A 27294-nucleotide genomic window follows, 5' to 3' on the forward strand; every position below is an offset into this window, starting at 1 on the left:
CATTCCAGTCATAACGCTCCCACTTAATAGTTTTTCATCTTGAATGCGTTTTTTAGGGACTACTTTTTTGAAACGGCATAAAATCAACGCCTAACAAAATTGGTAATAAAATTCTTCCAATAGATGAAATAAAACAAATCCATCCACTAGTTTTTAGCTTATGCCTATATGCTTCCAATGGTACGCAAATATCACCACATTGTGCCATTGGACGAAAGTTATGGAGCAAAAATAAAAGGGTGCCGGCAACATACCACCTTCCCCTATATTTTAACACATGTTCAAGAGTGGTTTGGAATTATATTTAAAAATACTACAAATCATGAAAAATGGTATTTTTTTATTCTTTGCGACTTTGTCTGTAATATTTTAAAGAATAAAATATCTTAAGTTTAATATTTTCTACAACTTACCTAATATAATCGAAGGATAGACTCTAACCTCCTTAGGTAAGATACTTTTATGCCCAGGGAAGTCGAGACAATTTCCAATCCGAAAATTGTCCAGACCGGCATCGGGAATCAAACCCAGCCACCCTCAGCATGGTCTTGCTTTATAGCCGCGCATCTTACCGCACGGCTAAGGAGGGCCCACAACTAATAGCATGTTTAATTTCTTTAACGAGCTAATAGAGCTTTCGTTACGCGTATTGACCTTAAGGCCTGTACTCCAGTTCTTGGGTGGCCTGGAATAGAACATACATTCAATACATATTTAATTTAGTTCAAATGATCACTTAGAGCATGATCCATTTCTAAAAGGAGTAAATGCATATTTCGTTACGCGTTAAACCCAAAGGGCAATTCTTGGATTTTTGGAGGCATGTCGAATTTTATCCATTAGGGACTGTTGCTAGGACTGTTGGGAGCATGTACCAATGTCAAGTACGATATGTATATAGTAATATCCCGATTTTATTGAAGGGAACGTGATAAAATCGTTTTTTTTCTTTTTTCAGCGATTTCAGAATGCCTTAGCTTTGACCCTGTTCTTTTTTTTTTGTGTCTTTATTAAAGAGACTTTCAGCCCGAGGGACCCTGTTCTATTTTGGGTGTTGAAACGTTTATTCTGACACGGTTCAGTTTTAGTAACTTTGTTTTAATCATTATTTTAGGATAAAGAAAGTATCATATGGGGTTACTGCTCCTGGATTTCATCTCATAGCTCTTATGTTCATCTCATGAAAAACAAAGCAATGAAACGGAATTTGATTTGTTCAGCAGTGAGCAATGTTGTTCGAAAAAGGAAGCGACTGAATCGGTTTCGCATTTCTTTGTTTCATGATGAGATGAATATAAGCAAGCAAATCACTGTTTTTGGATGTTCCTGCATACATTTTTACATATAAACTTCCAACGAGTTTAGCACCGCCTGAACGTTGACCGATTTGGCTGAAATTTTGTCCAGAGCATTAGGGCATCAGATAGAACCGAATAAGAGGGCTGCCCATCAAAAAATTTGAAAAAGTGTTTTCTGAGCCACCCTATATTATATTCATCTCATCATGAAACAGAGAAATGCGACACCAATTCAGTCGCTTCCTTTTTCGAACAACATTGCTCACTGCTGAACAAATCAAATTCCGTTTCATTGCTTTGTTTCGTGAGATGAACATAAGAGCTATGAGATGAAATCCAGGAGCAGTAACCCCATATGATACTTTCTTTATCCTAAAATAATGGCCCATCAAAAAAATTGAAAAAAGTTTTTCCCATACTACTTTGAGCCACCCTAATGTTCAGTAACATAGAAGGCGAAACAATTCCCCTATACATATACGCTCAAAAGAATTTCGAATTGTTTTAAAATATGAAATAATTAAGTCTCAATGATTTTTTAAATATACATTTTTTTTATTTTCAAACCGTTGCCTGCAAAAGTTGTACACTTGTACATGTGCATTAAAGAAAGGGAAATTATTCAAAATAATCAACTGTTTGTGAAATATGTGATTAAAATTAAAAAAAAAAAAACTAAACAAAAGAATTATTGTCATAAATACAATGAAGTTTATTACAAAAAAAATCGTTGCAAGCAAAAGAAGTATATTTATAGTTGTAACGACCCAAAACAAATAATCGTAAGAAAATCCTACGACAAAGTTGTTGTTAGAATAAAGTTGTAGAGCAGTTGAAAATTAACCATCTGAAGACCAAAACCGCCTTTACACTAACCTTTTGCAATAGTTTAATATTTATCCAACTTCTGACATGGAAAATAAAAAATAAAACTATTTTTTTTAATTGCAATAAGTCAGCATTGAATGAGAATTTTCAAACTCTAAATATGTTAAAATGAAAAAGAAAACAAAATAATGATTTTGAGCAAAAAAAATGGGTTATAGAGGGTTAATGTTCAACGACAAATGTGGACTAGCCATTATCTAAATTGCCAAAATCAATAGAAACACGGAAGGTCTTATTTAAAATGATAGAGTTGTAATTTTCGAAACATTTTTTTCTTAAAATATGTATTGTTTCTGTATTATGTTCTTGTATGTAGAAAACGTATAAAATACACAAATGATTTATGCATGCAGGCATTGGTTCATATATTAAGTTTATAATCCTTTAACAAAATATAAAGCATATTGCTTTACGAGAGTATTATAATATCAGTTCCCGACACCTAACAATGTTTTTTCATTCAAAAATAAAGTAATGTAGGGTTTCTTACCCCATTCCCAGCCTAACATGCGTACGACTGCATTATTTGATTGATATTTATGACAGGAAGCAACTTTTTCTGAATTTTGTGGGCTGTATAATACTGCATTGGGGTTCACTTCTGCTTAAAAAATAGCTATTCGTGCTAAATACCGTTCAAAAAAGCTTTTATTTGATTTAAATTAACAAGGTGCAGCACTCATTTCTGTCATAGCGATTCCCATTCCGGCATACAAAAAAACTAATTCCCGGCCTAAGCAAAATTTCACTCAATCTCTCAACATTTTACTCTCATTCTCTCTCGGGACGGTAGAGAATGCGACGTAAACAAAAATATGCACGTTCCACGACAACAAGATGCCAGATGGTATTATTCATAATCATTTTTATTTAGTTGAGAAGATATATTTACTCATCCAAATTTCTTCCAAATACTTAAAAACAATATTTTTTTCACCTTTTAAAATCGAGAGAATTATAAATAACATGATAGCGTCAACGTATTAGACAATTTTCCGATTAACGATGAAGGATTATTTTCATAATCCTGGCCTTTTGGCAGCACGGTGCTGCTAGAAGTTCTTGGGCCGAGGTGAATTTTTGTTCAGTTTGAGAATACATTTTAAAATGTATTCTAATATGTTTAAATAAGTTCTAGTGAAACGAACAAATAAGAATAATTGAAGTGCGTGTGTTTAGAATTATGGTGTGGTGATTAACAGCTTCAAGCAATGGTTGTATCGAGCTCTGTGACGATTTTCAGGTAGGTGTTTATTCGATGATACCGTTTTGTAAAAGTGGAAAGAATCACTCCGGCTCAGTGGTGTGGCATCGCAGAGCGAAATTTTGTATACTACATTTTTATTTTCTACAATTGGATCAATTAGGAGTAAAACAAGTGATAGAAAAATATTGAGTATTGTGAAAAATAAATGGGAGACTTTTTAAAAATTATCAACCATAAACCTACGACTTCCAAACAGTATAAATCATTAGTTTTCTGTGCAGTGAGCCGGGAACCGGGTCCATAGGCCCAAGTAGTGATTTACCCTACTTAAGCTCATTTTTTATGCTCATTAATCTCACGCACACTTTCTTTCCACAATCGCTCCGAAATCTGATCATCAAAGGCAACCTTAGATTTTGTTTGTTTCACATTGGCAATGAAGTATCCCGTAGCTGGATTTTTATCCGCCGTGTTGACGTTCTCCGTAGCACAATGAATTATATTTTGAGCCCCCTAAAATGTCACAATCATTAGAAAAAAATCTTGACTTTATCATCCACAGCCAGTTTGTCTTACCTGCTTCGCAGATCGAAGCATTAGCCAAACAACTGGTGAAAATAGCACGTAATGGTACCACTTCGGGTTGTAGTCCCTGAAGAAATCCGTATGACACAGACCCGGACAAAGGACATGGACATCGTAACCCTTTTTGTACAACTCTCGCGCAAAGTAGAAGTTCATCAGCTTGGAATTGTTGTAGAGATTGTTGAACCGGTCGCCTCGAGCTCGATCGACCCATTTTCCCAGGTTGTCGAAGTCCACCTTTGCGTTCTTTTCGTGCATTTTCGACGAAACCACTACGACACGGGCTGAGTTGTTTTTGATGTTATCCTTCAGCAAGTCCACCAACAGAAAATGACCCAAATGATTAACACCAAAGTGCACTTCGTAGTTCTCCTCTGTGTAGTGTGGCGTTTGCATGGCCAAACCGGCATTGTTGATCAGGCAATCGAACGTCGGATATTTGGCCTTAATTTCCGCGGCAAACTTATGGATCGAGTCGAACGAAGCCAAATCCAGCTCCAGCGGGATCAGTTCACCTTCGCTAGTCTCCTGGCGAATCTCCGAGATAGCGTGACTTGCCTTTTCCATGTTGCGACACGCCATGATGACGGTTGCTTGACGGGCAACCAGCGCTTTGGCCGTTTCGAATCCCAACCCGGTGTTGCTGCCCGTCACGATGTAGACTTTGTCACGAAGGGAGAAATTGTTGCGAACCCAGCCCCACTGGAGCTCACGTAGCTTGCGGATCAAATAAACGCCAGCACCGATCCCAACCGGGATCAGGAGGTACAACAAAGATGTGGACATGTTCTTTCAGAATTTAGATTCGCTGGGGAAGTATATTTGAATAATTTGTAGAGTACAAGAGGTTTATTGCATTTGAAAAAGTTACAAAATAAGGTACAATTCGTATTTGGTAATGATTTAAAGGTACAAAAGAGTTGACGAAATGCTTTTTAGTATTACCTCATGTGGACGTTGATATAAGAAACACGGTTTCTTATAGGATTAGTAATGAAGAAATAGATTGTTATTTCAGTTATATTTACATAAATTGTGTATCGCCGTGTAAGTTTAAATAAATAAAGATATGTTATGTGGTACAAATATTGTATATTGAACTTCATATTTTATAAGGTTCATACATTAGTTAGTGATGAACTTAATTTTAAAATTAAAAAATCACTTAAGTAAAGATAAAAAGATCCATAGGGGAAGGTGGGTAGACTTGATCCCCGGGGAGACTTGATCACCCCCTGTTTTATCGAGAACTAAAGTAGTTTTGTTCTAGCGTATTTTTTAGTATAGATCCTCTAGACAAATGACCTTTATGTAGTGAGTTATTTTTTGGATTGACAACCTTATTTATTCTGCAGGGCGTTTTGTATATTTTGACCTTCCCAGAGATTTTTTTATTGGCCACGCAAAATATGAATAACTTTTTATATGAATGACCAAAGTCTTTCGTTTTTTCACAGCAACAAGCCATAAATATGCTTATTGATCTGTACTGTTGAAAATGTCAACATTCCAATAAAGTTTTAGGATAATTGGATTTGAAGTTATTGTCTCAATATGGGAACACTTGATCCCCCGTTAGTCACCCATACAAAAATTTGGCGAAAAAATTCAAAAAAATTAAAAACCGGTCTTAGGCTTCTAATTTTTTGTAGATTTGACGGATTTGATGCAGGTTTGGCAGGAAAAAATATTTATTGCGTAGATCTCATAGAAAATGGATCAAGTCTCCCCAAATTTTAAAATTGCATGTGCTATCGAATTCAATAACAAAAATCGTTCATGTATACGCACAGCAAATCGATAATTCTGCGTATTTTGAAGGGAAAATATTTAAAAAATCTGAGGGCACCTTTCTAATTTTATAAAAGCAAGTTCTTGGAGAGGGATCAATTTCCCCCAAATATTTTCAAAGTCGATTTTTGACAGCACTCCAAAAAATCGATTGTGTATCAATAACAACAATAATTTAAGGACTGTCATACATCAGTAAAGTCAAATACAATATTTCTTAGAGAGTCTGTGTGGAAATCGCGTATGTTTATTCATTTTTGGTTGTGATATATCGGAAATCAGAAAAGGGGATCAAGTCTACCCAGTCTCCCCTACACACCCAAAAAACCAATCTGACAATTATTGTATAAAATCTTGGAATATACAATTCTGTAAGCTTTTTATACAGATATTGTATTAAAACAATATAATCTGTAAGATTTCAACACAACAATTATATAAACATCTTCCGAATTTGTATACGCTCAATTATTATACAGTTTCTGTAAGGTTCTTATGCAGAACTGTATTAAAATCTCCCATCCGTCGAATGGGAGGAAAACTGAAATGGGTACTAGATCCAAAAAAGCTCGTTGCTATGAAAAACGACAACAAAACAAATGTCGTTTCTTGTTGTTGGTGTGTTTGTTATTGTCCAAAGATGGTCTAGTAGCCTAAAAATCTGAACACATCGAAATAAGGAGATAGGGATCGAGATAGGGAGGTTATCGAGATTTAGAAAGCCCAAATGTATGTAGATTGAAGGGATCGAGGAAACTATCGACATAAGGAGAGATATCGAGATCTAGAACATCGAGGTGTAGAGAGTCGACTTTATAACCATCCACCATCAATTCTTTTTGGAGGTTCTGCCTAACATAGTAACAAACTCATTGTAACTACAATGAACCTTGCGCGTGCTGCTTGGGCAGGTGGGCAGGCCTGTCCGGCATCCAGACGGGCTCGATCATGCAAGTAGCTCAGCTAAATCACAACCATTGCGAAGTAGCGCAAGCGGTACATGGACAAAGACTGATGATGCCTTGCCTATCCGACACGTACTGCATCCTTGCTAGGCATGGAAATTGCTTTGCGGATTAGTTCGGAATAGTGACCATCTGGAATTGCGGGCGATACCCCTTCCAGGAGATAATATTACTTCTTGACGATGATGGTTTTGTTATAGCAAAGGTAAACGGAGTTTACTGTGGATCGATCAGGTGGAGGACGACTTGCGGACCCTCCGCAAATTGCGTGGTTGGCGAAGTGCAGCCATGGACCGAGCTGAATGGAGAAGTCTTTTATGTGCAGCATAGGCCACTCCGGCCTTAGTCTGATGATAAATAAATAAATACGGGGCTTTTTTTATTTATTGCGTTTATTTGACAAGCTCAGGCGTGTATAACACTTAACGGAGCCGAGACTATGATGTTTACAATCGATATCATCTTATTATCAAAAGTTAGTAGGGGGAAAGGGGCCCTCCTTAGCTGTGCGGTAAGACGCGGGGCTACAAGCAAGACCATGCTGAGGGTGGCTGGGTTCGATTCCCGGTGCCGGTCTAGACAATTTTCGGCTTGGAAATTGTCTCGACTTCCCTGGGCATAGAAGAATCATCGTGTTAGCCTCATGATATACGAATGCAAAAATGGTAACCTGGCTTAGAAACCTCGCAGTTAAGAACTGTGGAAGTGCTTAAGCGTGGGGATGTAATGCCAATAAGAAGAAGAAGAAGAAGAAGGGGGAAAGGGTATGGACCAAGATACTCGTGGCGACTCAAGGTTAGATTGCGTAATTTCAGGACGGACGGTTGGGATTTAGGTTTGAGGTATTACAGCTGCTCATCCGGGTATTTGCCGTGATTGACGGTATCAGGGCTGGTAGCGGTAAATGCCGCTCAAAATAGTGACTTTAGTGACCAAAACTGACGAAAAAAGGGACCAAATAGTGACTTTCAGCTGCAGAAAAAGTGACCAAATAGTGACTTTTAATTTCATTTGCAGTGAAAAAAATTGACTTTTATATGAAGTTAATAAGGCCGATACAAATAATTTTCAAAAATTATGTCTCCCTCTAATATCTTTTGACCAAAAATTCCAATTTGAAGGGGCAATAAATTCCGCAAAAAACACGAATTGACCTTTCGGGCTTCTACCACTGGAAAAACACAATTTGAGGGCAGTCATACCAAATAATGGGCAATAATGTTTGAGCTTCGTGGCCGTGCGGTTAGCGACGTCAATCGTCTAAACGCCTTGGCTATGGAGCGTGGGTTCGATCCCGCACCGGTAAGGAGGAAACCTTTCGTGATCGGTCTCCACCAGTCCACTGGGTGTTATGTGCCCTGTCCGTTGTCTAGGTGGTAAAGTGTTCACTGTTCAGTCTGTACGACCTCTGGTCGAAGACGGTGTTCCTGTCTTTTTATATGGGTTCGAACTTATTCGAAAAATCATACAGAAATTTATTTAAATAATTTTTCGACATAGATTTAATTTGACTCACAAAGTTTATACATCTGAAACCAAAGAATAATTTTGAAACCTAAAGGATTTTGTTTTAAGGAATTATTATAAAAAAACTAAAAAAAAACTAAAAAGCTTGTTAGTTTTGGGTATGCACTAATGAGCATCACAACAACAGGAAATGTATCTACAATTATGTAAGACTGAGATAAAAACATCAGAATTTTATTGAAAAGATGCATTGAATTTATTTATTTAGATTTTATTAATTTATTTAGATTTAAAAATAAGCAAGTTCTGCTATTAGTCTTGTGAATATATTTAGAATCTCAATCCCCTGTACCCATCCTGCTTGCATCACATCACTATATACACAATTGTATCACAGTGACACAAAACCCCTTCAATTAAACGCTGTTTTAAATCTAATAATTAATAATAGATTCAGAGCGAATTTTAGGTCACTAAGAAGTTGCGAACAGATTTCGGATGTCGGGCCAAAAAATATTAGTCATTTTTTCTAAATCCGTCATTTCATTTTTTTTTTCTTTAGTAGAGGATCTCAGCCCTTAGCTGGTTGACCTCTGCCGTCATTTCATGTCCGTCATGAATAAAGCATCTTACGATCGAAGAAGCTTCAAATTTTTCAACATTTTTTTTTCTTTCCGCTACGATGCTCTTAACGAAACCTCGTCAATAGTTTCAAAATAGTTGAAAATAGTGACTTTTTCCGAGAAAAAGTGACTTTAGTGACCTGAGGTCGAAAAAAGAGACTTTTTAGTGACTGACCCGAAAAAAGTGACCAAGTCACTAAAAAGTGACTCGCTACCAGGCCTGCGGTATGGGTGGTGACGGGGCTTCGAGGTGATCGAGGAGTTCGTCTATTTTTGGTCATTACTAATAATATTTTCAGTCGTGAAATGCGATGGCGTGTCATCTGTAAAAATCGTACCTTCATAGGTACGATCCAGAAGAAACTACAGTCAGAAAATTTCAATTAATTGTTCATTCAGTGTTATTTGTTAAGCTGAATAAATGAAATTAAATCGGAGTTCGGAAATGAGATATAATAAAATCGAAATAAGACCACCAGAGTTTCGCTCATTCAGGCTTGGAAAAAGTTCGACATTTTGTTTTGTCATGTAGAGCAGCGGATCTCAACCTGGGGTACATATGCCCCTGGAGGTACCTTCGCTGGCCCAAGAATTACCTCGGAAAATATGTAATGGCGAATGTATTACAATACAAAACCTTATTGATACAGTTTTGATAATCATGTACAGTCGCCTCTCCACATCTCGATATTGAAGGGACCATCGAGATAGGGAGAGATCGAGGAATGGAAAGAAAATTGAAATGGGTACTAGATCCAAAAAAGCTCGTTTTTTGTAGAAAGCTCAAAAGTATGTAGTTTGAAGGGACTGAGGAAACCATCGACATAGGGAGAGATATCGAGATATAGAACATCGAGATGTAGAGAGTCGACTGTAATTCCTTATTCCGAAACTTTGTGTTTTACAATGTACATATGCATGGTGATCAGTAAATCGAAACCTATTTAATCCTGCCCACAACAACTAACACAGTGTACGAAGGGCAGTGAGACAAATGATTAAAAGGACAAAACGTCGAGTGACTAAAATCTAGAATCTAACTTAAGGATCGGAAGCCTCCATTTGAGAGTTATGAAGGCTGTTTCCGAAAAGCTCAGTAGCTTCGTTGCAAGATACTTGGAAGTCTCCTTTCAAGAGGCTCAGAAGCCTCCTCTCAAGAGGCTCGGAAGCCTCCTCTCAAGAGGCTCGGAAGCCTCCTTTCAAGAGGCTCGGAAGCCTTCTTTCAAGAGGCTCGGAAGCCTTCTTTCAAGAGGCTCGGAAGCCTCCTTTCAAGAGGCTCGGAAGCCTCCTTTCAAGAGGCTCGGAAGCCTCATTTCAAAAGGCTCGGAAGCCTCCTTCAAAAGGCTCGGAAGCCTCCTTTCAAGAGGCTTGGAAGCCTCCTTTCAAGAGGCTTGGAAGCCTCCTTTCAAGAGGCTTGGAAGCTTCCTTTCAAGAGGCTCGGAAGCCTCCTTTCAAGAGGCTCGGAAGCCTCCTTTCAAGAGGCTCGGAAGCCTCCTTTCAAGAGGCTCGGAACCCAGTCAACACAATATCGTATATGATGTCACATAAGATGCTAAAGTGGAGGCCATATAGATACTTCCCCATACAATATGTACGTATATCGCCTCCTCTTTAGCATCTTATGTTGCATCATATACGATTTTGTGTTGATTGGGAAGCCTCCTTTCAAGAGGCTCGGAAGCCTCCTTTCAAGAGGCTCGGAAGCCTCCTTTCAAGAGGCTCGGAAGCCTCCTTTCAAGAGGCTCGGAACCCAAGCAGCACATTTGTCGTAGACGAGTTACTGAAGCGGGGTCTCCAGTAGCCTTGCGAACAAGGCGTAGGACTGCATCCGGAGATGGCGAGTTCGATTCTCGGTCCGGTCTAGGATGTTTTCAGGTTAGAAGCTTTCTCAACACCCGAAATGCTTGAGTTGAAAAAGCAGGCCTAGTTCCAGTTGGAATGTAGAGCCATTGAAGAGTTACTAAAACTTATGTATGACTAAATCAAGTCACATATGAGTTATTGCAACCTAATCAGCCTAAAAAGTGTTACTCGGAAAGCCTCCTTTCAAGAGGCTTGGATACCTTCTTTTAAAAGGCTCAGAGGCCTCCTTTCAAGATGCTTAGAAGCCTCCTCCTCCCTCATACTTTGAGTAGAACTGACCGATAAAGCCGATAAACAAATCATTTATTTCTTATTTTTGTGATTTTTTCCAGTAGTTAGCACGCATGTAAGCAAAAAGAAGCGACGAGATTGGTGCTGTATTTCTTTGTTTTGCGATGAGATGAATATATGTCCAGTAAGGTGAAAAACGGGACTGTTCCCCATTTCCTTTGAATGATTATTTGTATGTTAAAAATACACCCCCCGAAAATATGAATATACATTAGCGTGGTTCAAATTAGAATGAAAAAAAAAAACTTTTTTTGGGTCTGTCTCATTTGGAGAATTCGTACAAAATGGTCATATTTGAGAACCAAAATCTCAATTTCTAGCAATTAGATTGATGTCGCATTTGGCATCCCAGATGGTTTTTATATACCTTCACGTTTACTGAAACGGCACGTTTTTGTTGGAAATAATTATAAAACTACTTATTTTATATGAAGCTCCATATAAAAGTAGTGGTTTTATAATGTGGCTTTATTGCATTCCTTTTCAGTAAACATGCATACGAAAAACTATCATTAATTGAAAATTTAAGCCATTCTAGGCTAAGATGCCAAATATGCCTTCAATCTAATCGCTAGATCGCTAATCAAGATTTTGATCCTCAAACATGACCATTTTGTATGAAAATCAGAGAATGCCTTAATTATTTCCGGGGGTGTAGTACATAACAAAATAACTGCCACGACGAAACAATTATAAAATTAAGAAAACTCAAAGATGAAATTATGTGTTGGTTAGATAGTTTGGACACCATATCTATTATTTGAGTTATACACATTTCTTATGAATATTTTTTTATACCATCAACCACCAGCTTATGTACAGATACAGCATTTCTATCATCGAAAACATTTTTGTTTAGTATGTACATAAATCCATCCACGCGTTTACAATGTCCTCTACCCCTTCACCAAGTTCAGTTTTAGACCATGCCTTAAGACCATCAAGCCCCCAAGCCAAACAAAAAAAAACTTTAATCGCTCCTGCTGGTTTCCTCTATTGCTGCAACACTTTCGTTCCATAACCGCTGGGAAATTTCTTCGTCGAATGAAAACTTTGATCTCCGCATCTTCACATTCGATATGAAATATCCTGTCGTGGGATTTCGCTTCTCGTCAGTAACGCTTTCTGTTGCACAGTAGATTATGTTCTGGGCTCCCTGTGTATAGGATGGAGCCTTTAGGTTAGATAATATTTTTGCTATTCTATTATAACATCCTCATAAAATTCATTCAGACAAAAACCATTTTCCATACGTTATACGTTATTCATCTTCTAAATATTAATTTACTAAGTGTCCACTAACTGTTAATCCATTATTACTCATCTGGGTTTTCTTTTTGTAAACATTGATTATTTTTCCTTTTTTTCTCATTATTCATTCTTCTATCTTAAATATATTTTTCTCTTTTATTTGTGCGCTTTTCATTCATCCTTCTGACTTTGTTTTTAACATTTTCTTGCTGCGTTTTTGTTTTCTTTTTCTAATCTTTCTATTGTTGTTTTGATTTTTCCCTGCTAATTTCAATTCAATCTTCTTGAAAAAAAATGAAAGATTTAAAAAAAACTGTTTGTCACATTGAGAAATTGTAGAAAAGTTGAGTTTTCCTCAAAATGTTACTTTTTGGAAAACGTTTCTTTTTGGTAAATATTTTTTTAGAGAATTGAATTTCTGAGGATGTTATAGCATTGTTAACTGATATCTCAGTCGAACCTGTTCGGCAGAGCGTAGCATCAGCCACACTATCGGGGAGAAAAGCAGATAGTGATACCACTTGGGGTCGTAGTGCCGGAAAAAATCCGTGTGACACAGCCCGGGACAGAGCACGTGTACGTTAAAGCCCCGTTTATACAGCTCTCGTGCGTAGTAGAAATTCATCAGCTTCGAATTGTTGTACAACCGGTTCAACCGACTGTCGTACTCAACCCACCGTCCCAGGTTGTCGATGTCTATGCTTGCTTCTATCTCGTGCATCCGCGATGACACCACCACAACTCGTGAGCTATTTTTCATCAGATTGTCTTTTAGCAAATCCACTAAAAGGAACTGACCGAGATGATTCACGCCGAAGTGCACCTCGAATCCTTCTTGGGTAAACGCCGGATCTTGAGCTGCCAACCCAGCGTTGTTTACCAGACAGTGGAAATCCGGAAATCTGTCTTTTATTTGCGAGGCAAACTTTCGAATTGATTGAAACGAAGCCAAATCAAGCTCCATCGGTATCAATATACCTTCTTTGGTTTCTTGGCGAATCTTGTCGATGGCTTCGTTGGCCTTGGATAAATTTCGGCATGCCATAATGGTGGTGGCCTGTCTGGTTGTCAGCGCTTTGGTAGTTTCATACCCAAGGCCAGTGTTTGCTCCAGTTATGATGAAAAGTTTTCCTCTTAAAGAACTTTTATTTGTGACCCAACCCCACTTTCGGATTTTATAACGTCTCAACGCGTAGATACTGACCGTTAGCAAGCTGGGAGGAATTAAAAACTCATAGGGAATAGAGAACATTGCTAACGCGCGGAAGACTAAAAAAGAAAAAAAAAACAATGAAAACCAGTATTGTAGATTATTTTATATTTAAACGTTTACATTTATTCAGTTAGTACTAATAATATTTCTAACATTTCTGTCGAATGTTGCCGATGTCAACGGTTCGCCGGGAATGTAGAACGGATTGCAGACGGCATCCGTGTAGAGCGAATGTAAATTTCTGAACATACTACGAACTTCGTTCTCACGGAACGAAGTATTGCTTGAATCAATAACAATTACAAACTTCACTTTCGTATTGGTAACGTATCCGTAGATTTTGTAAATCTCCGTTGAATTCAGCAACCCCAGATAGAGTTCTCGGCCATCGGCACTTTGCTTCTGACCGGTGGCGCATTTCTCCTCAATCACATCGAGCGATGCGTGAACTTGATACTGAAGATCGATTTCCTTGTCCGCGATTGCCGTTGCAATATAAAGCGGCGAGTTGTCCTTACCAATAATCGACACGCAGGCGCACATTTCTAGTCCTTAGGAGCACTACAAAATAGAAAAGAATGGAAAGGTTTGTACAAATTTTACTAAGTACTAGAAATGTGACGTGCGTTTTGGTCGAAAATCAGGTTTAAAACATTTATAGGAATAGCGCGTAATACAAGTTCCAAAGGAACTATTCAATGTTCGAAGACTTACACTAGGCAAAACTATTGTTTTTAGATCTGTGCTAAGAAATCTGTTTTGTAATAATCGAAAGACAAATTGAGCCTTTTTTGACATACGACCTATTTTGGAAGCACTCTAAAAACAATAACTGTGGAAGTGTACTAAGTGAACACTAAGTTAGTCGACTAGGTATACGCTAATTGTCATGAGTACCTAATACACTTGAAAAAAGCCTATACATGAAGAAAACAATTCCTGAATTTTAACTGCATAAATAATCCAAAGTGTTCAACAAACTGATAGTTTTACAATCATTGATGACGGAATAAGATCCGTACAATGCATAGCTGAATGCAACCAAATGATTCACGCTTATATTGTGGAGTTTTAGACATTTTAATAAATTGTTTTATTAGGGAATTACGCATTAAATGTAGGTACTGCCGTTTAACGCATACTTGTACCAATTTAAAAAAAATGCAACTGAGAAAATCAAAGTAGAATAAAACTGCGATTTCCATTTCTGGCTTTAAGCGGGTATGAGATTTGAGTTTTCATCACTAGACTAATAGGAGAGCTCCATTCTATTGAAATCATTCATATTTTGAATATATGTATAAATATATTTTACGGCCTAAATCATAGAAATAGTTTAGCGGGACAGTTATGCCGAGAAATATAGAGCGTTTTTCCATATTTCTACGCATATTATTCCCGCTAAGTGGTCGATTTCTTTAATGACTACTATGATCGACATATCTTGCCTCATGCTTTATTTTTAAAATTTCACTCTGTCGATTGTGTTAGATTACAGTTCTATCACTTAAGATGAAAATTGGTTAGGTAAGGTTAGGCTTCAAAGAAATGATCAGTGAATACCATTCCTATGAGCATTGATCGTTTATATTCGCGACTGATTTGCGATTTGGGCGTAACTTATTTTGTTAACAAATATTGTTTTAGGAACTCCGTAGCATGCAAGTGTTTTTCTCCGAAACTTTTTCTTTTACCTGTATAAATGGTGACCAGCGTACCGGGAAAACCGGGAGAACCGGGAAAAACCGGGAATTGAAAATCACCGGGAAAATATCGGGAAATATGCAGGAAATTTAATAACCACTGGGAAAATTTTCAAATCTACATTAAATTTTGTCTCTTTGTAAAAAATGGTGCAGTAATCTCAAACATCATGAGAGAATTGGTAGATTCATTGGCTCATTCCATTCTATTTCAAAGTTTACAAATTTCTAAAGTAGGTCATGTATTTATGAAGACCCTAAATACCCCATTCAATCAAGTTGACCAAAGTTGAGTTTCAGACATAGTAATTAATTACAACTCCGGGTTACTTATACTTCTACATATGAGCAATCATGAGCAATCAACTTTGATTGCACCGATTTTTTTGTATCAAATCTGATTTGAACATTCCTTAATTTTTAATTATCTCAACCGATTCCTTTTAGGTTCTCCAATTTGTCCAAATAAATATATTTAGTATCCCTCCTCTTTTATTTCAAATATTGAAACATTTCCAAACCCAATAAAAAAAGCTTTTTTTGGGTTCGGTATTCTTGTTTACGGATGAACTATACTTTCAAACGTTAACAAAAATATGGACTTTCACATGTTCTTAGAAAATAAGGTTTATTATCAAATTGTTGAATGATTTGAATAAATGCGATACATGTTTAAATATTTAATTTTTTATATTTTTCGATGTTTTTCTGCAAAATCGCAATGTCTAAATAATTTGTCATGACTTCATACTTACTAAAATAAAAAAAAATCAAAAGGTCGTTTAGCTGATTTTTTAACTTTATTTCCGTGAATTTTGAAATGACTCCAGTCCTCCACCGTTGGCTTAAAATTTCATTTGGTCATACGGCCGAAAATGGTGTTCGGCCGAACTGATCCTTTGGTCGAAAAAGTCTTTTGACAGAAATGCCATTTGATCGAAAATGTCATTTGGCCAAACTGATCGAGATTTTTGATCATACACAATCAGTTTTTATTTCTGGAAAATCCGCACAACCGTGTGCCCAACAAACAAACAGATATCTCGGCATAAATTACCTTTTTTTAAGTGGCTTTCGGCAAACTATTTGCAGATTTTCAGTAACTTTGACAGATATCTCAACAAAAAAATGTGTGCTGGGGATTGGCTGTGTGGATCTCGGTAAAAGTTCAACAAATTGCTGAGATCTACCTTCCGCAAAATGGCATTTTCAACAACATGACCTATTCGCCGAAAAGACTTGTTGGGCAAACGGGTTTTTCTGACAAATTTCGCTTTCGGTCAAATGAAATTAACGGTTTTCGAATCAATAACCGTTTCGCTCAAATATTAATTTCGGCCAAAAGGAATTCGGCTAGATGACTTTCAGCGTAACCTGTTTCTCGGCCAAATAGCTTTTCGTCGAATGACTCTCGGTCAAACAACCCTTCCTCTTTTTGCATTATTTCCCGTGAAATTATTATGGATAATACAAAAGTATTACCGAAGAAATCTTAAGAAACTCCCTTAATTTACCAAAAAAAAAATATAAAAGAATCCCGCAGGACTTCCAAAGAATTTTTCTTTAAAATTCCTTTAAAAAAAGAATTTATTAAATCCACTTTTTGAACAGTTTTCCGTGGAAATTCCGGAAAATGTCCCGTAAAATTTTCAGGGAGTTTCTCATGAAATGTCCTAAGAGTTTCCCGCGGATATTTCGAAGAATTTTCTGTGAAAATATTCAACAGAATTTTCGAAGAGCTTTACCAGGATATTTTATACAAATTTTTTGTAGGAATTTGGAACAATTTCCCGTGACAATTCTGAATAATTTTTCATGATTATTCCGTAGATTTTTTTGCTAATATTTTTTTTGGGAATTCCGAAGACCCTCCCTTGAAAATTCTACAAAATTTCTTTGTGGAAACTTTAAACTAGTCCCCGTGGAAAATTAGAAAATATATTCTATTTGACTATTTTGGAAAAACGTTAGCTACATTAGGGTTCGTTCTTAAATTATGTAATGCTAATTTTGCCGATTTCGAACCTCCACGCTCCGCTCGTAACTACTTTTGTATAGAAGCTTTAATTTGTTTTTGTATGAAGGGTAACGCTTGGCCCGACTACACCCTCGCACTATAGCGTTACGTGATTTGTGAACAGCCCTTTAGATTGTTACGACGATATTCAAAAGATTCTCCTGTAGATATCTTGAAAATGTGTCGGAAAAAAAAAAAAAATCAAATGTAATAAAAAAAATGCCACGCCGATCCACGCCGCCCCCGCCGGCTAAAATGGCTATCGGCGTGACGCCGAAAACGCTGCCCCCGCCGACTAAAATTATGACAAACGCCGCCGCCGACGATTTTCGGACCGGCGCACACCTCTACTCCTGGCGACATTTTTCTGATTTCTGAACTAAAAACAATGCCGCTGCTAACTCCCAAAAGATATTTTAGTTACTAGATAAAGATTGTCGCTTCGGTTCCCTTTGTTCTGCTGTCCGAAACATGTGTGGTACATACCTGTCAAATCGTATGGATTTTCCTTCTTTGACATTTAGCTCCCCTATCCTCGCCAGCAAAAGATGTTCCGGACAGCGACGACAGCGACAATCTGTATCTAGTAACTAAAATATCTTTTTAACTCCCCCATTGGCTTCAGGAAATTAACATTGTTCAGCATCTATTTCACTGGTTTCCCGTGCGAAAAAGCAATGTTTAGATGAAATTTCGAGGAAATTAGTTTGTTCAAGAAGGCGAGCGTTACAATGCGTTACGCTTAAAAGCATACATCACGGAAAATCTCAGAACGTACACAATAAGTTTTTGTCGAAATTGTGAATTTAAAACGCATGAATCTTCTCATTGATGCATGCCAATCGAAAGATATGACTAGAGCTTTACTAGAGCTCGCCGGTGAATTTTAGGCGAGCCGGTCAAATGATTTGGTCTTGGAGGTTCATATACCTCGATTTGTTTGAAGAAAAATTCCGTGCAAACCCTTACACGTTTGAAAAATTTCGGCTGCGCTGCGTTATTTCGCTGAAATAACATGTCACTTATTGGGAGGACGTGAAACGAATAATGATGAACAAAGAATTTTGGTTCATATTTACTTGTTTTTCACCTAATGTATGGATCTTTGGATTCTTTTAACCTTAGTAAGATGTTGGGGTCAATATGACCCAAAACGAAACTTCAAAGTAGAATAACTTTTTACCTGATAATCCGATCGTTCTGAAATCTCTTGACTTTTAATATTTTGTGGAAATGAAGCATCTGACATGAAAAAGGTATTTTAAGGTGCAACAGGAACGACCCCACAAAAAAGTTACGAATAAGATGTTAGGGTCATATTGACCCAGAAATGTAAATGCTTATAAAACAGTCAAATTATAACCGAATTACAAAGTTTATATACCGTTCTAAAGATAAACTCATCAATTTTTTGGCTATGTGGTGATATGCTGGTTCTGGAGACAATGGCCACCGGGAAACGACTTCCACGGGGACCTTGTCGGTCATATAAGGGGAGCATAAAAATCGCTCCATATATGCCATTCGATCGCTAATTCTTCATAGATTCTCTTAAAACGGTAATGTATGATCCATGAGAGGGCTTCCGACGAAAGTGGCCACTCCTGGTACATGCAAGGTGCCCCCGGGGAACCCGCAGGAGGGGACATTCCCGTTTTAGCACCAAAATATACCGTGCGGCGGCTCTGTCGTCATGATTTTCCACAAAATAGATGATTATGCGCTTGAAATCGATAAAAGACCACATTGGCCACTCCTGGTACATACAAGGTGCCCCCGGGGAACCCGCAGGAGGGGACATTTCCGTTTTAGCACCAAAATATGCCGTGCGGCGGCTCTTTTGTCATGATTTTCCACCAAACAGATGGTTATGCGCTTGAAATCGATAAATGACCACATTGGCCACTCCTGGTACATGCAAGGTGCCCCCGGGTATTCCGTATGAGAGGACATTTCCGTTTTAGCACCAAAATATGCCGTGCGGCGTCTCTTTCGTCATGATTTTCCACAAAATAGATGATTATGCGCTTGAAATCGATAAGTGACCATATTGGCAACGCCTGGAACCTATGAGGGGCCCCCAGGGAACCCGTAGAAGGGGACATTTCAATTTTTACACCAATATAAGCCGTGCGGCGGCTCTTTTGGTGTTTTCCCATCGAACAGATGGACGTGCGCTCGAAATCGATAAGTGACCACATTGGCAACATTTGAAACCTGCGAGGCTCCCTCGGAGAACACGTAGAAGATGACATTTCCATTTTTACACCAACATATGTCATGCGGCGGCTCTTTCGTCGTGATTTTCCTCCAAATAGGTGCCCTCGAAATCGATTATTGACATATTGTCCACCCTTAGAACCTATGAGGTGCCCCAGGAGCCCGTAGAAGAGTACATTTCCATTTTAACACCAAAATATGCCGTGCGGTGGCTCTTTCTTTGTTATTTTCTACCAAACAGATGGTCATGTACTTGAAGTTGATTAGTGATATTGTCTACTCTTGGAACCTTTGAGATGCCCTGCGAACCCGTAGGAGAGGACATTTTCATGGTTATATCAAATGTATTGTGCCGCTTGCGGCAGCTCTATCTTCGTCTATCATTGTCTACCCTGGCCACAAGTCTTCAAAAAGTTGGTTATGCGCTTGAAATTGTTCTTCATTTGAAATTGAGTATACTGAGTCAAATTAAAAAATAGTTTCTGGGCTACTGTGATGATTCCTTCGAACAGCTCTCCAAGGATTTTCTATTCCGCATCTCGATATTATCATTAGTCGATGGTCCCTTCAATATTGACTCATAGAAGTTTGAGGTTTTCACCGATCGCCGTGGACAATGATATGAAAACGCAACATTTAGATATAAAAAAATCTCTCTTTCTGTGAGACTCCTGCGGGTACCTTGTAGGTTGTAGATATTAAGTTCAGAATGAATGACTTATTTGATAGAAAAAAAAACAAGATTAATCTACCAAGTGGTGATGGTGCCTTTATCGTTCGTTCAAAAGGGTTGAGAAATTTATAAGAAAATTCTAATATAACACTAATAGGTAGATAGCTCTTTTTTTCATATTTGTGTATTTGCATTCTAAAACTTTCTGCTGAACGCAACTTATTGCAAGCCAATCGGATGAGCATAAGTGCCAGAAAAGTGATTTTCCCATGTAGCTGCTGAAATCAGTATTTTGGCCATAACTTCGGAGCCCATAGTCCGATCTGGCCAATTTTCAATAGGAAACAATAGGGCAGGATTTTCGTCGAATGCTATTTACTGCGAGCAAATCGGTTGAGGAAAAGTTCCTAAAAAGTGAGTTAGATTTTGTGTGCACAGACACTTTCAATGAATTCTTCACGGCACTCCAAAATTACCGAAATTGGGCCTGGGGTTCCCCCGGGTTGATATTAGATTTCAAGAACATAACCAACTATTTGATGGAAAATTATAGTGAAAGAGCCGCTGCACGTCTTTAAGGGCCGATGTCCACGTAAAGTTTTTTCACGCTGCTTGCACGCCGCGTTCACGCAAGGTACCTAGCATCAAATGGAGTAATGCACACGTAAACGTGTGCACGACTACATTTGATGTCGGATACCTTGCGTGGCGCGGCGTGCACGCAGCTTGAAAACACGCTACGTAGGCATCGGCCCTAAGTAAGAGTAAGAGTAAGCACGAAAATGTCCTCTCCTATGAGCTCCACGGCGGTACTTCATAGGTTCCAAAATAGAAAATGTGGTCACTTATTCATTTCGGTATAAAAACGGAAATGTCACCATCTACGGGTTCCCCGTGGGCATCTCATTGGTTCCAAGAGTGGCCAATGTGGTCACTTATCGATTTCAAGCGCATAATCATCTAGTGGAAAATCATGACGAAAGAGCCGCCGCACGACATATTTCGGTGTTAAACGGAAATGTCATCTTCTACGCAGAGCCGTAGCGTGGACTCCCAGCGCCCTTGGCGTAATCTTTTTTGGGCGCCCCTCTCGTTTTAAGGAAAAAGGTGCAATGTTTCACAATCCAATAACATTTTGAATCTCACCTTAAAGTTTTATAAATTTTTATTAACGAGATTTTCTTCACTATGTTGGCTCATCTTGTAGAACAATAAGATTAAAAAGTTTAGTGGATTGAAGATGCTTCATATAACAAGCAATATAAAGCCTGTCCACGTTAAATTTCGGACAGTCAGATAATGTTCAATCCATTTGTCGCCATTTCATTAGTTTGGACGAGAGCTAAAACATGCTGAAAGCAGCGGTTAAGCGAACAGATTGAACTGTCATGTAAATAGTTCGTCTCAGCGGTTGGTAAAAAGGTTTAAAAATCGCGTTGGATGATGGGTGTCCGAAATTTAACGTGGACAGGCTTTATTAGGCGGTATGTGCCTGGAAAGTTTTTAAATTTTGTGACCTTTTACACTAATTTGCAAAATTAGTCATTCCCGTGTTGACATCCCCGTGTTGAAACGTTGGGTAAATAAAAAAAAACTCGTTGTAATAATTGCAAGACTAAGTAGCCGTTCAATAAATATAATTCAAACGCACAGTCGATCCATAATCAGTAGTCATTTAATCAAGGCACATTATCACTGCTTATCGAAATGCCGCCAGGTCAAATGCGTCCATGATGATATATTTTCGGACTAAATGAAGTTTTTCTGAATGAAATGAGAGTTGGTTTAAATCTACACCATCCTTACCTTTACCTCATCCCGATATAAGTCATTAGCGCAAAAGGTCTTTAACAATTTTGGTCAACACCTGTGGCAATTTGTGCCCGAAAATGGCAACAATCCGATCTACAATTTTCAAATAACTTTTTGAATAAGTACAAGTATAAGTATTCTAGACTTTTTCTTGGCCCCTTGTAGACGGTTCCAAAAGGCTCAGAGAAACCGAAAGGGCAGTCAAAGTTAAGACCAAATCATTCGACTTGTTTATTTGAGATAGAAGAAAGATTAGATTTCTTGAAATTTCTCCGCCAGAGACCTTTAGACTTTATGGTCGGTTTGTTATTATTTGGCCATGTAACGAATAAAATTGTTCTGTTTCCCATACCGTGATTCTTGATTCTGGCGCCCCCGGAGGGCTGGCGCTCTTGGCGGGGGCCAACCCGGCCAACCCCACGCTACGGCGCTGCTTCTACATGTTCTCCGAGGGAGCCTCATAGGTTTCAAATGTAGCCAATGTGGTTCAAGAGTGGCCAATGTGATCACTTATTGATTTCGAGCGAATAACCATCTCTTTGGTGGGAAAACACACCAAAAGAGTCGCCGCTCGGCATATTTCGGTGTTAAAACGGAAATGTCCCATTCTACGGGTTCCCTGGGGGCCCCTGGTAGATTCCAAGAGCGGCCAATGTGGTCAATTATCGATTTCAAGCGCATAATCATCTATTTTGTGGAAAATCATGACGAAAGAGCTGCCGCACGGCATATTTTGGTGTTAAAACGGAAATGTCCTTTTTTACGGATTCCCCGAGGGCACCTCATAGGCTCCAAGAGCGGCCAATGTTGTCACTTATCGATTTCGAACGCATAATCATCTATTTTGTGGAAAATCATGATGAAAGAGCCGCAGCACCGCACATTTTGGTGCCAGAACGGAAATATCCTCTCCTACGGGTTCCCCGGGGGCACCTTGCATATACAAGGAGTGGCCAATGTGATCATTTATCGATTTCAAGCGCATGACCATCTGTTTGGTGGAAAATCATGATAAAAGAGCCGCCACACGACATATTTTGGTGTTAAAACGGAAATGTCCCCTTTTACGGGTTTCCCGAGGGCACCTCATAGGCTCCAAGAGTGGCCAATGTGGCCAATTATCGATTTCGAGTGCATAATCATCTATTTTGTGGAAAATCATGACGAATGAGCCACCGCATGGCATATTTTGGAGTTTAAACGGAAATATTCCTTTCTACGGGTCCCCCAAGGGCACCTCATAGGTTCCAAGAGTGGCCAATGTGGTCAATTATCGATTTCGAGCACATAATCATCTATTTTGTGGAAAATCTTGACGAAAGAGCTATCGCACGACATATTTTGGTGTTAAAACGGAAATGTCCCCTTTTACGGGTTCCACGGGGGCACCTCATAGGCTCCAAGAGTGGCCAATGTGGTCACTTAGCGATTTCGAGCGCATTATCATATATTTTGTGGAAAATCATGACGACAGAGCCGCCGCACGGTATATTTTGGTGCTAAAACGGAAATGTCCCTTCCTGCGGGTTCCCCGGGGGCACCTTGCATGTACCAGAAGTGGCCACTTTCATCGGAAGCCCTCTCATGGACCATACCTTACCGTTTTAAGAGAATCTATGAAGAATTAGCGATCGAATGGCATATATGGAGCGATTTTTATGTTCCCCTTATATGACCGACAAGGTCCCCGTGGAAGTCGTTTCCCGGTGGCCATTGTCTCCAGAACCAGCATATCACCACATAGCCACAAAATTGATGAGTTTATCTTTCGAACGGTATATAAACTTTGCAATTCGGTTATAATTTGACTGTTTTATAAGCATTTACATTTCTGGGTCAATATGACCCCAACATCTTATTCGTAAGTTTTTTCTAATATCCGAAGAAGGTTAAATATGATACTACGTCCACTAGTTGAACTTTTGTGGTGAATATGTTATCGCCAAATGTAACAGGTCTTTCAAGATTTCCCTGGAGTTTAGGCTTTCACACCTTCTCGCTGAAACTACAATATTTTCGCCTTTTGGTATGATAATGCTTCCAGCTGACCATATATAAATATTCCTAACGATTGATAATTCAAATTGGGCATACCTTCAACATATATTTCATTCAAGAATTCATTCAAAACCCAAGGATTCCCTGAAGTATAGGCCTTATCGTATATACGCATAATGAAAGATCAATTAGCTCATTTTAGAAATGAAATATGCTCTTAGTGATCATTTGAATCAAATTGGCTTTTGTTTCATTCGAAGAAATCCAATAAGTCCAAGAATTGGACTTGGAGTTTTTATTTGGTTAATCGATTCTTTAATTTATTTAAGATCAACTTTCCCAAAGGATCCATTTTTTACGCTTCTAACTATTTTTAAAAATTAAAACAAAAATCGGAAAAATTCTGTTTTTCAAGTTTGGGCTAGCATTTTCTCGATCTGGAACCAACATCATACGTGAAGCACTTTTTTATCTTTTGCTTTCAGTTTTTAAAATAGTTAAAAGGTTAAAAAATGTGAGTTCTTGGGAAAAGTTGACCTTAAATAAGTCGAAGAATCGACTGAAGGAAACGACACGCAAGGAAAGGTCAATTGAATTCCTGTTCCATTCCAAGCCAATATTTTCTAGAATTGGAGTACAGGTCTAAAGGTCAATACGCATATAACGAAAGATCTATTTGCATCTTTCAGAAATGAACATGCAGTTAGTGATCTTCCAATTAGCATTACATATCTCACTAGGACACTACCAACTCGCAGCTTAGTACTCATCAAGCCCACAGTTGTTAACTTCGAGGTTTCTGAGCCAAGTTAACATTTTTGCATTTATATATGAGGCTGGCACGGTAATACTTTCATGCCTAGGGAAGTTTTTTAGACCATATCGGAATTCCAACCCAGCCACCTTCAGCTTGGTTTTCTTTTGTAGCTACGCATCTTACCGCATAGCTAAGAAAGATTTCACTGTTTGTGATCATTTGAATCAAATAGCATTTGACTTCATATTTAAGGCTTATGTAATTTAGTTATATGGATCACACAGAGCATGAATCATCTTCAGAGAAAAAAAGCAGGGCGTATTATATCCCAAGGAACTTTTCAGAGGATCTGGAATAATATACTTTTTGATGGCATATCAACATTGTTGAACGTTCATCCAATTCAATCAAAAAAGAACACAATCAACATAAACGATTTAGAAAAGCAAGCAGCTCCGAAGGAGGTCAAGACCTGTACTTCAGGGAATTCTTATATGGACTGGGATGCAATAAATGTTTAAGGAATATCCATTTTTATTCTATGTCGATAGGGACGAGGAAGGACTGTATTTCAATAGATATAAGCATATATTGGGATGCACTTCCTCTAGGGGTCCAAAATAGGACAGTTACCCTACTTATATATTTTTTTGTACCGGGAAATTTTCCATAATACCGGGAGAAAACCGGGAAATAACCGGGAATTTGAAATTCAAAATTCACTGGCCACCCTGTGTATAACAGATTATTCCATAATGATGAGTTTATTCCCTAATATGCGAGACAAATATGCGTAGAAATTTAACAATGGGACAAACAGACTTGATGTTGTTTTTACTAATTTTCCTAACAAAGTTTAGTATTTTTTAATGTTTTCGAAAAAGGTGCATGAGAATAGACCGCTCTGTGATGAAAACTTGAAATCTCCAACCAAAAACATGGTACAATTATGCGTAGAAGAGTAGAGTAGGTAGCAGATAAATTTGAGTCAGAATTGATCAATTTTCAAATTCTAAAAAACAACATTCATGTACCCAAAATTGGTACACAACACACAAACGATTCCATAGATGAACCAAACGTTTCAGACATTAGAAAAAAAATGAAAAAAAAAACTGGTTCTTATTCAACCATATGCGACGGCTGCAGAAGAAGCTCTTAGACAAACAGCACGACCGTGAATGAAGTGGTAATGACAAAACCTATCAGTCCCTCCCTCATATGTCTGACTGAAGACGTAAATGACATAGTGCAATGATTTTATGCTATCTTGATTTGTAGAAACTGTATGCAGCTACACATATTTATTTGCGCAATTCTGGGGTTGATTTTTGTTTAGTTGCATCTTTCTCAATTGAAATTATGTTATGGCTTGCAATGAATTTGGGAACCTTGTGTAATTTAAAAAAACACCCAAAAGTCCATATACGTTTGAAGGGATAGTAGACTGGTTCATTTCCATGATTAGGGATCGCAATTTTGTTATGATGAAATAATTTTCTCAAGTTCGATTGAATTTTTATTTGAACAAACATCTGCGCTATTATAAATATCATGCCTTTACATATACAGACCCCATTGATTTTAACAACACGTTCGGAACATTCATGTTGCCAAAATCGTTTTTATTTTCTTATGATACTTCATATTTCTTCACTTATTGTGACGACACACGCTGAATTTGATTTTTTATTAGTGTATGTAATAATTTACATACACTCTGGTCTGTATCAATTACATTCGCAAAATTACGATTTTTTTTATATGAACTTTGAATAAAAACCGGCAACAAATTACAGGCAAACGAACGAGATTTTGTGTTCGAAAGTATAACAATAGAATATTTCACGTATATCTAATATGGAATAAATAGACGAATACAAGATTTGCCAGCTTGGATAGATTCACATTACGGGAAACTTTGTAAATGCTTCCGTTATGACAATAAATAAATTACAAACATTACAACAGTAACTAATAAAACAACTATGAATACAAATGCCACTCCGTTTAAACTAATTGTGAAAAACTATAGCCTAAATGTTAAAATTCACACGAATTAAATGATGAGGCAATGTTTTTAACCTTCCACAAAACAAGTTTCAAGGATTATAGACCAATGCAAGATCTTGACTTAACCTCACTTATTTGACAGTTCACAGAGCTTGTTTACAGGGTGTTAGAATTAAAATCGATCAGCCGGAAATAAAAATCCGTAATTTTCGCTCAAAATCATTTTGATCCGAATATTCTAGTGATATGCTTTAATTTTTACCATAAATCAATCACGAAAGACATCAATATTCTTAATCAATCGCAAAGCAGTTTTTCCGGAAGCTGCTCCAGAGACTAAGTCCCTGTAAACAAGCTCTGTGAACTGTCAACCTACGTCATCTTGCACTGGTCTATAGCGAGTTTATTTTCTCGACCAGTTTAATGCAATAGGTGTGGAATATGTTATAACATACATAATGTGAATGTTTGCCAAATTTTGGATTAATTTCATTTAGTAATCACGTTTCAAACTTACCTAAACTAAAACTGCAAAAGTAAATGTTCAATAAAGTAACTAAATCATTAAAATGAAAACAGTTCAATAGACTACTATAAAATTTTACAGTTCCTCGAAAAATTCCACTAACGACGGACGATTGTTTACAACTGAAGAATTT

At 37.9% G+C, this 27294-nt stretch overlaps 2 protein-coding genes across 3 annotated transcripts; both read right to left on the minus strand.

Moving 5' to 3' along the window:
- Positions 1-1832: 1832 nt before the first annotated feature.
- LOC134211302 (trafficking protein particle complex subunit 2-like protein) lies at positions 1833-27292 on the minus strand. Of its 2 annotated transcripts, XM_062688039.1 has the most exons (4): positions 27153-27292; positions 3970-4786; positions 3718-3906; positions 1833-2663 (listed from the first exon to the last, which is right to left on the minus strand). In XM_062688039.1, exons 2-3 carry the CDS (start codon positions 4762-4764, stop codon positions 3727-3729), a joined length of 975 nt encoding a protein of 324 aa, XP_062544023.1. In that variant the 5' UTR covers positions 4765-4786; positions 27153-27292; the 3' UTR covers positions 1833-2663; positions 3718-3726. The 2 variants fall into 2 exon arrangements, with proteins under 2 accessions (XP_062544023.1, XP_062544024.1); XM_062688040.1 differs by lacking the exons at positions 1833-2663; positions 3718-3906; positions 3970-4786 and adding an exon at positions 13531-14003 and having other exon boundaries at positions 27153-27291.
- LOC134211301 (retinol dehydrogenase 12-like) lies at positions 4809-13701 on the minus strand. Its single transcript, XM_062688038.1, has 3 exons — positions 13563-13701; positions 12690-13498; positions 4809-12134 (listed from the first exon to the last, which is right to left on the minus strand). The coding sequence occupies exons 2-3, from the start codon at positions 13479-13481 to the stop codon at positions 11949-11951; spliced, it is 978 nt and encodes a 325-aa protein (XP_062544022.1). The 5' UTR covers positions 13482-13498; positions 13563-13701; the 3' UTR covers positions 4809-11948.
- Positions 27293-27294: the final 2 nt, after the last annotated feature.

Source organism: Armigeres subalbatus, chromosome 2 (assembly GCF_024139115.2).
Source record: "Armigeres subalbatus isolate Guangzhou_Male chromosome 2, GZ_Asu_2, whole genome shotgun sequence".
Taxonomy (NCBI): domain Eukaryota; kingdom Metazoa; phylum Arthropoda; class Insecta; order Diptera; family Culicidae; genus Armigeres; species Armigeres subalbatus.

What these genes read in the sequence shown, in the direction of transcription:
- LOC134211302 (XM_062688039.1), bottom strand. Translation starts at nt 4,764, where the DNA reads ATGTCCACATCTTTGTTGTACCTCCTGATCCCGGTTGGGATCGGTGCT. An exon ending in TGCTTCGATCTGCGAAGCAG is followed by an intron (nt 3,907 to 3,969) that starts GTAAGACAAACT and finishes GTGACATTTTAG; the next exon opens with GGGGCTCAAAATATAATTCA.
- LOC134211301 (XM_062688038.1), bottom strand. Translation starts at nt 13,481, where the DNA reads ATGTTCTCTATTCCCTATGAGTTTTTAATTCCTCCCAGCTTGCTAACG. An exon ending in TGCTACGCTCTGCCGAACAG is followed by an intron (nt 12,135 to 12,689) that starts GTTCGACTGAGA and finishes TCCTATACACAG; the next exon opens with GGAGCCCAGAACATAATCTA.